General features: G+C 58.0%; 1 protein-coding gene across 1 annotated transcript in view; it reads left to right on the top strand.

The window, feature by feature from the left end:
* The window catches only part of DNAH17 (dynein axonemal heavy chain 17), a 104,856-nt gene that overhangs the window by 24,640 nt on the left and 66,438 nt on the right, over positions 1-13,778 (top strand). The window contains 6 exon segments of the mRNA XM_042915889.1: positions 1,715-1,855; positions 4,062-4,205; positions 6,861-7,043; positions 9,797-10,051; positions 11,073-11,242; positions 11,821-12,043. Of these exon segments, the coding sequence (XP_042771823.1) occupies positions 1,715-1,855; positions 4,062-4,205; positions 6,861-7,043; positions 9,797-10,051; positions 11,073-11,242; positions 11,821-12,043 (1,116 nt within the window).

Below are 13,778 nucleotides of genomic sequence, written 5' to 3'. Positions count from 1 at the left end.
AGTCTCCACGTTCTCCACCGGGCACAGCAGGAATGCTGGTTCCCCTGGCTCTGAGCTTGCTGGGGTCAGGAGTGCGTTCTGACTGCGCCCTCTGTGTCAGAGCAGGAGGGGGGGTGGGGACATCGGCCTGGCTGCCGTAACACGACATCTCAGCCTCCAATAGCACACGTTCACTCGGCTCCGCTCTAGAAGCTGCAGGTCTAAGATCAGGGTGCCGTCAGCCGTAGTTGATGGCGAGGGCCCCTTTCCTGCCTCACATGGTGAGGACACAGTTTAGTCTCTCTGCCTTTTCCTATAAGGACACTAATCCCATCTTGGGGGCCCCACCCTTGTGACCTCATCTGGCTGGCCCTTCTCACCTCCCACATTAATCTCAGTTACAGGGGGAGCAGTCACCGGGCCCCTCGTGCTGCCCTCAGGGCCCTGCCCCCAGCCGTGTCCTCTACACGTCCATTCAGAAGCTGCAGCCTGGCCGGAAGGGAGGGGGTGGATGGAGGGCCACCTCACTCAGGGTTTGGGTGCAGAAGCGGGGTCTGGCTCGCCCAGGCCCTCACACGGATTACTCCATCCGAAAATCAGCAACCCAAACAAGACAGTAAGTAGCATCTGACTCCCCGGCTGCATGAGGAAACCAAGTAATTGGAAAAGAAAACAATTCAAATCAGTCTATTAGACCTGAAATAAATAATGCAAAAAATAATAGTAATAAGGCACATGTAATTCTCAAATACTGGGGAGAAGGGAGAGGCAGGTGAGCTAAACCTTGGTTGCTCACACTCGAGTCACAAGACGGTCTAGACATGACTCAATCTGACACAGAGAGTCCCACAAACCATCTCAAGTGCTGGGGCAACCGAAGTTTCCAGTGGGGACCAGGATGGGGAGACAGGAAGACATGGGGCCAAGGGGGTGTGGGTTTTGTCCAGAAACTTTTCCCACTCAGTGTTTTGTTGCTGTGTGTATTGATGAGAATTTAAAATGAAAAAAAAAAGGGGGCACCTGGGTGGCTCAGTCGGTTGGGCGTCCAACTTCCACTCAGGTCATGATGTCATGGTTCATGGGTTCGAGCCCTGTGTCGGGCTCTGTGCTGACAGCTCAGAGCCTGGAGCCTGCTTTGGATTCTGTGTGCATGTGTGTGTGTATGTCTCTCTCTGCCCCTCCCCCGCTCACACTCTGTCTCTCTTGCTCTCAAAAATAAAATGTTTAAAAAAATTTTTTGAAAAAGATCTAACTATTGGATAATAGAGCAAAATCAGTATCGTAATTGCCGATGACAAGAATCCTTGTAGTAGAAGTCCCAATTATAGGAGGGTCAGACCCCCCTATCCCCGCTCCCCCACCCAGCAGTAGGTCAGCTGTCCCCACAAGAGGGACTCCTCCCCCTGGGCCTGCTATTCGGAGCCATGGATGCTCTGCCCAGCTCTGACCACACGCCCCTCACCACAGATGCCTGCCCCAGGGTGATTCCTCTTGGGCCTGGTCAGGCAGGTAGAGCCATCCAGTGGTCTCCTTGCACCCCCCACCCCTACCCCCACCCCCTGAGGCTCTGCCTGGCTTTTAGGCAAACCGTCTAAGCTCTCTGCTCAAGTGTCCTCAGGGGCCCCCAGGCCTCTCCGAGGGACAAGGACATTCGCATCAACGAGCAAGCAGCGAAGGCACAAGACCACAGGTGTTTTCCCCATATGTTTTCCTCACTCCCACCTGTGCCCTGCAGGACTGGTCGGCCAACCCGATGTTTGAGAGAAAGGACAATAAGAAGGAGGCCCTGTTGGACTTGGACGGAAGGATGGTCAATCTCAACAAGCGCTACATGGCGGTCAAGGACGCTGGTGTAAAGATTCAAGCCATGGTCATGGTAAGGACTGACCCAGAAGGGGCTTCGAGAGGCCACTCACTTTCAGTAGAAGAGGGAGAGCCAGAGATGCCACAAAAATTACTTTAGTGGTCACGGAAGTTACTCTCTTTACTCCGAGAGTCTCACTTGCAGAAAGCAGACAGACTATGGTAAACGTACCCTCGGTTAACGAGTTTCTCTTGCTATGGGCCTGCCCTCCTCCGTGCTAAGGGGTCGGTACGCCCTACCCTGCACAAAAGTGGTATAGACAAGTGACGTCATCGTACAAGGTCAGCAAATCTTGTTTCCCTGGGTTACGCTGCTTGAGGACAGGCGCCGTGTGTCTCTGTTGTCCTTGGCGCTTTCCCGACATGAGTGCGAGGAGGAAACGAAACACGTAAACGCGGGTGAGGAATGTGGAACATGTGTGCCTGGTGTCCCAGAGCCGACACGTTCCGACTGGGGGGATGTGAGAGCACTCACCTGCTGGGCTGCCCCGAGCGTAGGTTGTGCCTTGTTGTCAACAGCCTCAAGGGGCCGTGGGCCTCTGTCCTGGCCGGAGCACTCTGAGGGAGAAGGAGAAGCGGTAGCCTGGCGCCCCTGGAAGGTCTACCCAGGTTCCCGGCGACACGGGGGTTCTCACACCTTCCTCACTGGCCGCCGTTTGATCCGGCTTGCGTTTTAGCTTGTTTCTGAGGCATGCGTGAGAGGTGGAGCTCTGCCTTGGCCCCCAAAAAGAAGATTCTACCTTGAGCTCAAGATATTTTCGGGGCAGTTGTTTTTGGGTTTTCTGATGCTTGGTACAAATCATGGATGTGGACTTCAGTGATGGATCACCACACCCAGACAGACCGCAGCACCACCACCCGCCCCTCCACCCACCGCCCCGCCAGGGAGGAGGGTATCTCATTGGCTGTTCTCACGGTCAAGCCATTGTTTACAAGGCCATTGCCCCAGTGGAGTTACTTGACTGGATCAGAAGATATTTTGTCTCGTTTCCAGACCCTCTTCCTTCCCCTTTGCCCTGGTGCCAGAAGCTCCCACTAAATTAAAATGTGTACCTGCAAACATATTACTTGGAAGCGTTGACCAGTTAACCTATTAACGCTCTCAGATGTGTTGGAAATGGGCAAAGCAGAGAGAAATTTGGCTGGAGTGAGGGAAAGGTCCACAACACAATGGCACAGAAAGAGGACAGAGAGGAGGCAGCGCGCCGGGGAATAGGAACCCAGGTTCCAGAAAAGTGGAAGCCAGCAAGCTGAGGGGGCAAGGCTTTGTTGTCCCATTTGGCAGAGTCCTCGATGCACATAATAATCATCTGAACCATTTCTCTCTGCCTTAGGCTGAAGTTACTTAGGCCTGTGTCTTCTTTCCCCTATTAGAAGATAACTGCCCTGAGGGTGCAGACTGGGCCATATTCATCTTTGTTTATCCTATAGCTCTCAGTGTCTTACAGATTCATCCATCTGTTCATCCACCCATCCATCTATCCATCCATCCATCCATCCATCTATCCATCCATCCATCCATCCATCCATCCTCCCATCCACCCATCCTCCCATCCACGCATCCAACCACTCATCCATCTAGCCATCTAATCATCCATCCACCCATCCTCCCATCCACCTATCCGTCCACCCACTCATCCATCCATCCATCCATCCAAACAGCCATCCACTCATCATTCCACCCACCCATCCATCCGTTCACCAGCTCCTGCTTTGTCCCAAGCACCCTGCCACAAGCTGAAGGTACAGTGATGGAAAGGACAGTCAATCCATGAACTCATGTAGCTTGGTATTAAGGGGAGGTACAGACTAAACACAAATAAAATAATTCAGGGTTGTCATCTGTGCTATAGTAGGCACAAATAATGGATTGCTAGAGGGATTACAGGTAAGAGGCAGGAACAGAAGCCAAATCTGAGATGAATAGGGTGTGGTCAATGGGGGGGGGTGGGGGGGGGCTTTCCTTTGTGAGGAGGTAACATTTGGGCTGAAACCTAAAAGATTAGAAGAAGGAAGGCTTGGCAAGAATGGGAAGCAGCCTGTGGGAAGGCTCTGACGTAGAAAAGAGCCCGGCACTTTCAAGAAGCTAAAAGCAACCCTGTGTGCCTGGAGTATGTGAACAGGGACAAGAGTAGCCCGGAGAGTCCCCTAGTGAGTTGGTTAAAGAAGGAGCAGGTGAATCCATGAAGCATCAGCCGACTGTGTGGTTCTGTTCGCAGGAAAATGCTGAGCTGTTCAGAGCAGATACGACGAGCCAGTCCTGGAAAGACTACGTCAACTACATTGACGACATGGTCCTGGACGAATTTGACCATTTCATCCGCAAATCTCTGAATTACCTAATGGACAACATGGTCACGGATGTGAGTTATAAACATAAGCTACACATACATTTGTGCCGTACTTACGGTATTGTAACTGTAAAATAAGGTCTACTTTGCTATCTATAGTTTGCATAGACCAGGCTATCACATTACAAGTAAACAGACGTTAAAACCTGCGTAGGGGGCACTCCTCACCCTGGACTCGAACCTGAAATTCCTGCATGCCAGGACCCTCTTCAGGCCCCAACACTCAGGGCATCTGGTCACCATACATCGGCCAGGCCCTGCCTTGCTGCTAGATGAGGGAAAGCAGGCACCGCTGCCCCCCTGGTCTTACGGATTGGGCAGGGTGTACCCTCCTGTCGGCAACATCAGCTACCAACCGACTCAACCCTCCGCGGGGCAGGCGGGAGTGTAAAGCAGGTTGGCAAAGAGGACGTGCTGGTTGATTTCATCCAGGAATGTTCTCCATCGTTTTCCCTGTGGGTCAGCCCTCCCCGAGCCATGTCTTTTTCATTACAGTAGTTCCCAAATGGTATTGAATATGCTGGTAGGGCAAGATCAAAGATCCCCCAGCCCACCCAGTGCACCCACTGGAAAGACAGTGGGAAGGACAGTGAGGCGCCCTCATACCAGCTGCAGAGATGGATGGTTCATGCTTGAGCCCAGCACATACGTCTCAAAGGCCGGGTGTCACCAGACAATCACAGACCCAAAATTCTGTTGATGGATCGTCATCGTTACTACCGACTCTAAGGTTCACCAAGCAACCCACAGTGATGCAAAATGTCAGCAAGTTCTGTAATTTATAGTCACCATCAAAGCCATGACGATCCCCTGATGACAAAATGTCCTTCTCCAAAAGTCCCAGGGAGTCCCCATATTTGCACGCGGCCCAGCAGCAAGAGCAGAGCCCTGAGTCGGAGGCTTTAGAAAAGGCTGGTCATCTGAGTTGGTGGCAACTGACCTTTTGTGCCAGTTAGCAATTCACTTAAACACCAGTAGATGCCATCCATTGGTTGTATTGGGTTCTCAAGTCAATCGCCCACAGGGCCATCGTGGGACTGTGTTTAGAAGAACACTAGTAGCCGTGGAGTGGATTTCATGGCCACCCGTGGGCCTTGGCCCATCCTGGGAGCATCGCTGGTGTGGGGCTAACCTCCATCGGGTCACCCTACAAATGAGGCCATCACCCATAGCCATGCAGCCTCGCAAGGGGGATCCAGGAACAGACAGGGTTGCGGTGCACACGTGCTTTATGAACGGGAAGTCCAGTGGTTTGCTGTCCTTGCTGGGGCACAGCTGAGGCCGACCCACCTGGTGGCTGGTATTCCACAGCAGGTGTTTTAGTTGCTTCACTAATTGGCCACAAGCCAATTTTGCCATGAAAGATAAAAGAGGGACATTAAAAAGGTCCCCATGAAACATGACAAAACTAATCATATTAATAATTTCTTCTGGGGCGCCTGGGTGGCTCAGTCAGTTGAGCGTCCGGCTTTGGCTCAGGTCATGATCTCACGGTCTGTGAGTTTGAGCCCCGCATCGGGCTCTGTGCTGATGGCTCGGAGCCTGGAGCCTGCTTTGGATTCTGTGTGTGTGTGTGTGTGTGTGTGTGTGTGTCTGTCTGTCTGTCTCTCTCTCTGCCCCTACCCCACTCATGCTTTGTCTCTCTCTCTCTCTCTCAAAAATAAAATCATTAAATAAATAAATAAATTAATTAATTAATTAATTTCTTCCTTCATTTAAGAGAGGTATCCGTTTTCCAAATACTAGGGTGCAAATTGGTAACTGATGGTGTTTGCCCCGTGAAAGCGTCTCTGCTGACGTGTCCCCTTGGCACGCCGTCACGTGTAGGTTGATAGGCACCTAGCATTCTGCAGGAAATATGGGAAATGCTGATGCCGTCGTGCGTCGTAACTGACGTGCTCTCAGTTCCTAGGAGAGTCGAGCGTGCAACCTGGCTTTACCCGGCCTTGTTTCGCACTCCCAGGAAGTTCACCACTGTGTTTTCCATCAAGCTGACACTCGCGGTTGACCTCCCCTGGCACCCACGGCGAGGGCTAGCCGAGGTTTATATCGTGTGATAAAAACGCAGACACCTCCGAGAACAAACCACCAACGGACTATTTTTTTTTTTTTTTTAATCTTTTATGGCAAAGCTGTTCGACCGTCAATGAGTTCTGTGGCGAAGGTGCTTCACCGCACAACTACCTAGAGCCAGGGGCCTCCAGAGACGGGAGGGCTGTGCTTTCTGGAGCGCAGCGAAGCCCGTCCTGCCCAGCTGGGACACCCCCCAACCCCAGCCCACCATGCACTGTGGGCCACTCACACTCACCGGCCACCACTCCCACGCTTCATGTGTTACTGACTTACTTAGTCCTCATAATAACCTCAAGAGATGGGGACAGTTGGCGTCTCCGTTCTACACAAGATTATCCTCATTTTATGTTTTTGGGGAGCCTGGGAGGCCACGCAGCTGGTGAGCGACAGATACAGGCTTTGCAGTGAGGCGTTGGGGGGGTCCCCTGCTCCAGCCTGCTCTGGGCCCTGCAGCTCAAAGGGCCCGGGAAGGCGTGCTCCCCCAAGTGCTCCCGGCCGGCCTGGGTCAGCCCTGTGGTGCCCGGAGGGAACACTGGGACCTTGGGAGCGGTTCATCCGAGCTCGAGGTACTGAGCCCGGGACGATCTCTTCCAGGGGAGCGTGGCACCGCTGTTTGAGGTCCTCATGCAGCTGGACGAGGACGGGCTGGTCTTCAATCCGTCCCTGGAGTTGGGCCTCGACTATGGCTTCCTGATGCTGATTGAGGGCCTGATCAACGACATCTACACTGCAGCCAAGCTCATCCCCCGGCTAGCCAAGAACCGAATGAGCTACAAGGTCAGTCCGGGCCTCACCCGGCCCCACCTTCCTCCCCTGCAGAGGCTCCTACGGCTCCCCTGTTCCGGTCACCTCCCCAAGGCGCCCCCACCCCACCAAGATGGCAAGAGTGTGCTCTTACCCCGCGGGCTGGTAGTTCGCTCCCTTCTGGAGGTTAACCCTGTGAGTCCCTCAGTGCTCGGGCATCTCGACCAACACGCTTCCCTGGCTCGCACATCCTCGGACCCTCGATGCATTAAAAACCTGGAAACGACCCAGTCTGAGCAGATTCTCCAGACACAAAAAGGCATAGGAAGTTAGGCTCCCCCTGGAGGGAGGTCTGAGGACGTGTTTGTCAGAGCGTTGTCTGTATAACAGGGAAACCCCAACTGGAAAAGACCTAAATGCCCCCCAATAAGGGAGCTCTCCGGTAGATGCCAGTAGATTCGGGCCCATCCGCACAAGGACAGCCAGCTGAGTCCCAAACATGAGCCAGGGGTGGAAAGAGGCTGGTGACAGGTTGTTAAGTGCTCATCAAGTTGTGGCACAACGCGTAGAATACGATTTCATTTGTTGACATGAACGAAAGTCTGTATTTCTGTGGATACACTCCGAACCGTTAAGAGTGCTTACCTCTGGAAACAGGATGGGGTTAAGGATGGGGGACGGTGAGGGGTCGGGGCAGGACAGGGGGTGCAAGGTTGTTTTTTATTTCATATACGTGAGCACCGCTTGAAGTTTGGTAACGGGCGTGAATTCTTTGCAATAATAGATATTTACAACAAGAAACTCTGTACTGTTAGGGAGGAAGGTGTGTGTGCACATGTGCGTGTGTGTGTGCCTGTGTGTGAGCGTGTGTGCCCGTGCGCGCGTGCGGTGAGGTGGGTACACAGAGGAGATAACTGGCAAGGTCAAGGGCGGCTTCCCAGAGGAGCTGAGTGTGCACAGAGTCTTGAAGGGTGAGGAGGGGATTTCCAGGCCGACGGTATCGGGCAAAGAAAACGGCCTGAGGATTTCTGAGCCACAGAAAGGGGATGAGCCCGGCCCAAGTGCACACGGCAAGCTGTTCCAGAGCCCAGAATAGAGTCTGTCACCAGACGTCCGCTCAGGTATGGACGTGGGACCCCGTGAGCTCCGGAGTCTGGCAGGATGCAAGTCTGGAGCTCCTGCAGCCTCTGTGGGGCTCTGAGGGGATTCATTTGCTAAGGAAGCCACACGTGGAGGAGGACAGAGCAAAGTAAGACAAGGATCCTGCTGATCATGCCACACCCCAGGCCTTGAACCCCCCCCCACACACACACACCGGTCTCATTCCTACCCGTGGGATCTTAGTTTACGGAGGTGACTGAGCGGCGATGTGGAGAGGCCGGTGCCATTGAGAGGAAAGTTAGTGCTGCTCACAGTTCCCATAGAAACGGGAGGCCTGGCGGGCCCCGCGGGGTGGCAGGGATCCAAGCAGGTGCAGTCGGGAGGCAGAAGCAGGAATGAGGAGGATAGCCCAGGCCAGAGACTTCCGTGGGGTTTCTGCAGGAGAGGCAAGGCTGGTGAGGGAAGGAGCTCAGAACTGGCCAGTTTGCACTGACGTCAGTGACTCTGAGGCCCAGGGGTCACCTCGGTTACCTGGTACCTGACCCTGGGGCACTTAGGATAGGAGGAGCGTTGGCTTGGGATAAAGGAGGTGGTGGGGGCAGGGGGAGGGGGGTGTCTAGACCCAGGGCTGGATGGTTTGCATATGAAGGGTGTGCTCTCTGCTCCTGAGCCCTTAGTCGCTCAGAGTTGGCTAGTCCCCAGGAGGGTGGTGTCTCCCCAGCCAGCAAGGTTTTTTAAGACGTCAGTGAATCTTGGGGCACCTGGGCGGCTCAGTCAGTTAAGCGTCCGACTTCAGCTCAGGTCATGATCTCACCATTTGTGGGTTCGTCCCCCGCGTCAGACTCTGTGCTGACAGTTTGGAGCCTGGAACCCGCTTTGGATTCTGTGTCTCCCTCCCTCTCTGCCCCTCCCCGGCTCATTTGCTGTCTCTGTCTCAAAAATAAATATTCAAAAAGTTTTTTAGAAGATGTCAGTGAATCTTAAGATACGAAAATACAAACCGTAATTAACACACACCCTCCACCTTGAGATTCTCCAGGTCCGTGGGTCCGTGAATTCTCCTGCTGCTTAAACCAACTCGGGTTGGGTTTTCTGTCGCTTGAAACGCAAAAGATTCTGTCCAGAACAGGCCTCCCCTGGTCCCCGCTCTAGCCATCGTGGTGGACTCCTTTTAGTTCCTCAGACGGCCGCGTCCGTCCACCACAGGGCCTTTGCTTGTGCCTCGCTGTTTCTCTTGCTTTTTGCCCCCCCGCCCCCCATCCAGCAGGGGCCAGAACAACGGTCACTTCCGCAGGGAGCGTTCCCCCCCACCTCCTCCCCGGTGAACGTTAGGGCGAGTCTCAGGGTCTGGGATTCTTTGGTGAACGTCTGACCCCGCCCCTGGACCCTCCGTGCGAGCCCTGTCTAGATCCCCCGTGCCCACCCCCTCGTGTGGCACACAGCAGGTGCACGGCCCGGATGAATCAGTGTGTGAGTCACCCTGGGGTCCGCCAGACAAAAGTCCCGTTCGACATGATCTCCTCACGGGCCAACACGGCAAGTGGGCAGATTTCTGTTTCCCACCTTGAGAGGTTAGCGACGCTCCCGCCGGCGGGGAGCTTCCTTGCAGGGCGGAGAGATGACCTCCACGCCGTGACCCCCGGCAAAACGGCTCACAGGTCCGCTTGTCTCCTGCCCCCTCCCAGGCAGACCTCGAGGACATGTCGGACCTCATAGAGATGAGGGAGGAGTTGTCCAACCTGGTCCTCAGCGCCATGAAGGAGGCCGAGGAGTACCAGGACTCCTTCGAGAGGTACTCCTACCTGTGGATGGACGACCCCCAGGAGTTCATGAAGAACTTCCTCATCTACGGGCGGGCGGCCACCCTGGACGATTTGGACACCCGGGCCGAGGAGGCCCTCCCCAAGACGCCGCCCAGCCTCGCCCAGTTCCAACAGCAGGTGCGCGTGAGCCTCGCCCCCTCACGGGATCACCCCCACCCCAGGGAGGGAGGTCACTGGGCTCCATTCAAACCTCCGGTGAAAGGTTTCAAAATGCGGGTTTTATTATTATTCGGGTCTGGTGACTCCAGCCGAGCAGGAGATGATCGCCATGGAAAAGAGTCTGTGACTCACTGCCTCCAGGAGGAGGGAGCAGGCCCCGCCCCGCAGGGCCATGGGGGCAGCACTGGGGTCGGTCCGGAGGCAGAGGGACCGAGCGGAAGGCGTGATTCACAGCCTGGAAGGAATATTCGGGAGAGGCAGGGCAAGGGGACCTAGGATCAGCTAGTGGGAATCATGTCAGTGGATTCCGCGGGGTAGGGCTGGTGCCTCGTTGCGGGGACCAGGCCCTGGGGTGCTGAGGACAGGGGAATGTCGGCCCCGAGGGCGAAGAGGGTGGTTGGGGAGTGGGTTCTGGGTTGGTTTGTATAAGAAAGACGCTCCCTGGGGAGAGGCCTTCTCTGGGAATTTGCCAGCCTTGGGAGGGACCGTCCCACCAGGCTCAGCAAGGCTGCAGGTGCCAGAGCAGAAAGACGGAACGTGAGAAAAACCGTTACTACGCAAACCTCCACCTGTTGCCCACGCGCGCGGTGACGGGGAGTCGCCCGTGAGCAGCAGTGACCCGCCCCCAGGGGAGACGCGCACCAGGGCCGATGCCGCCGCACGGGGTGGGGGCGGCTGGTGGAGCGTGAGAGCCCCGAGAATGGAGCGCCGCGCAAAGAGGGCCAAGTGTAGGTGCCCCGAGCCTGCCCTGACCGCATTCACCCGTTGGCTTCTGGCCTGTCCTGCAGAGGCCGTGCTGGCCTTGCCCGATGGCGTCCCTTTCCGACGGGTTGCCTGAGCTGGGGACGGGCCACTGGGCTGCGGGGAACCCGGGGCTGCCGGGACGGGAAGCCGTGCCCCGCAGGGGGGTGGGGGCCGCCCGCGTGCTGTGCCGCCGCCTCCCACGGCCGCCCGACTGAGCCGTGGCCCCGCTTTCCAGATCGATTCCTACGAGAAGCTGTACGAGGAGGTGTCCAAGTGTGAGAACACCAAGGTGTTCAACGGCTGGCTGCAGTGCGACTGCCGCCCCTTCAAGCAGGCTCTGCTCAACATCATCAAGCGCTGGGGTTTCATGTTCAAGCGTCACCTGAGCGAACACGTCGTCAACAGGTGGGCACCGGGACCCCGCAGCCCATCCCCCGCCACCCTGCAGAGGGCCGCGTCCCTGGAGAGCCGGGCAGACAGGCTTCCGTGGTGCGGGTGGGCGCTCCTCCGGGCCACGGGGCGGCTGGAGGTCAGGCTTAGAGGCCAGTGGGCCCCCAGCAAGGGGTGGGGGTGGGGGGTCCCAGCAGAAAGGCGTCACCGGCTGTGAAGGGACACCCTGTGCTTCGTTCGACACCTGTTTATTGAGCACGCACGGTCTGCAGCCTGGAGGGTGGGGCAGAGCAGGCTGAAGTGTCACCAGGGGACCGGCCCCACGAGACCAGAGGCGGCAGTCAGGGCCTTGAGGGCACGGTGCCGGGAGGGAGTACGGGTGGGCTGAGCTCTGCCCAGGAGGCCAGTCTGAGCGGGGCTGGTAAGGCGTAGGGTGAGGGTCAAGGTGGTGTCGGGGGGCGGACAGGAGCCCTCCCTTGCTCAGCACGGCCCCGCAGCACAACGGGGAGCCCTCACGGCTGGCCGCCTCCTCCGATGGGCCTCACCCTCCCCGTGGAGGGGGACGCCTGTCACCGGGCCCTCTCGTTCAACAGCCTGGCTGACCTAGAGGCCTTCATGAAAGTTGCCAGGATGGGCTTGACAAAGCCCCTCAAGGAGGGGGATTATGACGGTCTCGTGGAGGTGATGGGGCATCTGATGAAGGTCAAGGAGAGGCAGGTGGCCACCGACAACATGTTTGAGCCCCTGAAGCAAACCATCGAGCTGCTCCAGACCTACGGGGAGGAGATGCCGGAGGAGACGCATGTGAAGCTGCAGGTAGACAGTGGCCAGGTGCCGCGCCGTGCAGGGAAGAGGGGAGGAGGGCGTCCAGGGAAGAGGGGAGGGAGGCCGCCCAGTGCTGGGCAGGGTGGGGGGAGGAGGGTGTGCAGGGAAGAGGGGAGGGAGGCCGCCCAGTGCTGGGCAGGGTGGGGGGAGGAGGGTGTGCGGGAAGGAGGTTGTGCAGGGAAGAGGGGAGGAGGGCGTCCAGGGAAGAGGGGAGGGAGGCCGCCCAGTGCTGGGCAGGGTGGGGGGAGGAGGGTGTGCAGGGAAGAGGGGAGGGAGGCCGCCCAGTGCTGGGCAGGGTGGGGGGAGGAGGGTGTGCGGGAAGGAGGTTGTGCAGGGAAGAGGGGAGGAGGGCATCCAGGGAAGAGGGGAGGGAGGCCGCCCAGTGCTGGGCAGGGTGAGGGGAGGTGGGTGTGCAGGGAAGAGGGGAGGAGGGCGTCCAGGGAAGAGGGGAGGGAGGCCTCCCAGTGCTGGGCAGGGTGGGGGGAGGAGGGTGTGCAGGGAAGAGGGGAGGGAGGCCGCCCAGTGCTGGGCAGGGTGGGGGGAGGAGGGTGTGCAGGGAAGAGGGGAGGAGGGCGTCCAGGGAAGAGGAGAGGGAGGCCGCCCAGTGCTGGGCAGGGTGGGGGGAGGAGGGCGTCCAGGGAAGAGGGGAGGGAGGCCGCCCAGTGCTGGGCAGGGTGGGGAGAGGAGGGTGTGCAGGGAAGAGGGGAGGGAGGCTGCCCAGTGCTGCGCAGGGTGGGGGGAGGAGGGCGTGCAGGGAAGAGGGGAGGAGGGCGTCCAGGGAAGAGGGGAGGGAGGCCGCCCAGTGCTGGGCAGGGTGGGGGGAGGAGGGCGTGCAGGGAAGAGGGGAGGAGGGCATCCAGGGAAGAGGGGAGGGAGGCCGCCCAGTGCTGGGCAGGGTGGGGGGAGGAGGGTGTGCAGGGAAGAGGGGAGGAGGGCGTCCAGGGAAGAGGGGAGGGAGGCTGCCCAGTGCTGGGCAGGGTGAGGGGAGGAGGGTGTGCAGGGAAAAGGGGAGGAGGGCGTCCAGGGAAGAGGGGAGGGAGGCTGCCCAGTGCTGGGCAGGGTGGGGGGAGGAGGGTGTGCAGGGAAGAGGGGAGGAGGGCGTCCAGGGAAGAGGGGAGGGAGGCTGCCCAGTGCTGGGAAGGGTGAGGGGAGGTGGGTGTGCAGGGAAGAGGGGAGGAGAGCATCCAGGGAAGAGGGGAGGGAGGCCGCCCACTGCTGGGGGCCTTGCAGTAGGGGTGCAGGCTGTCTGAACAGGGACAAGGCCTCACGCGGGGCCTGCACGATAAACCTCCCCTCTGGATTCGGGAACCCCGTGGAATGTCCCCACAGAGGAAGGGACACTGAGGCGGCCTCCAGGGTGGGGCCAGTGGGGCCTCCCTTTAACTGTTGGATTAAAAATGCCCCTGTACCCCACACCTACCCCCGAGGACGGGTCCGCCCCGGGTGCAGGGGACAGTGGACGGAGAGCGGGGTCGGCGGAGGCCCCGCAGAGGTGAGGGGCAGGGCCGTGAGGCCGAGGCAGGGCCGGCTCCCTCCTGGAGGGACACGGGGGCGGCTGCTCTGGGAACTGCCCAGCCCGGAAGGCCCCGGGTCAGCCCGGCTCTCCCCGTGGCAGGGCAGGGGGGAGGGGGGAGGGCCTCAGCATCTTACGATTAGAAGTCCGATATTTGCTCAGGGGTGGAGAACTTTGAAAATACAAAAATCCATCTGATTGTTAAAGCCGTGC

This window comes from Panthera leo, chromosome E1, assembly GCF_018350215.1.
Source record: "Panthera leo isolate Ple1 chromosome E1, P.leo_Ple1_pat1.1, whole genome shotgun sequence".
Taxonomy (NCBI): Eukaryota; Metazoa; Chordata; class Mammalia; order Carnivora; family Felidae; genus Panthera; species Panthera leo.
Note: the sequence above shows the minus strand (reverse complement) of the source record. Positions and strands in the feature narration are given on the sequence as shown.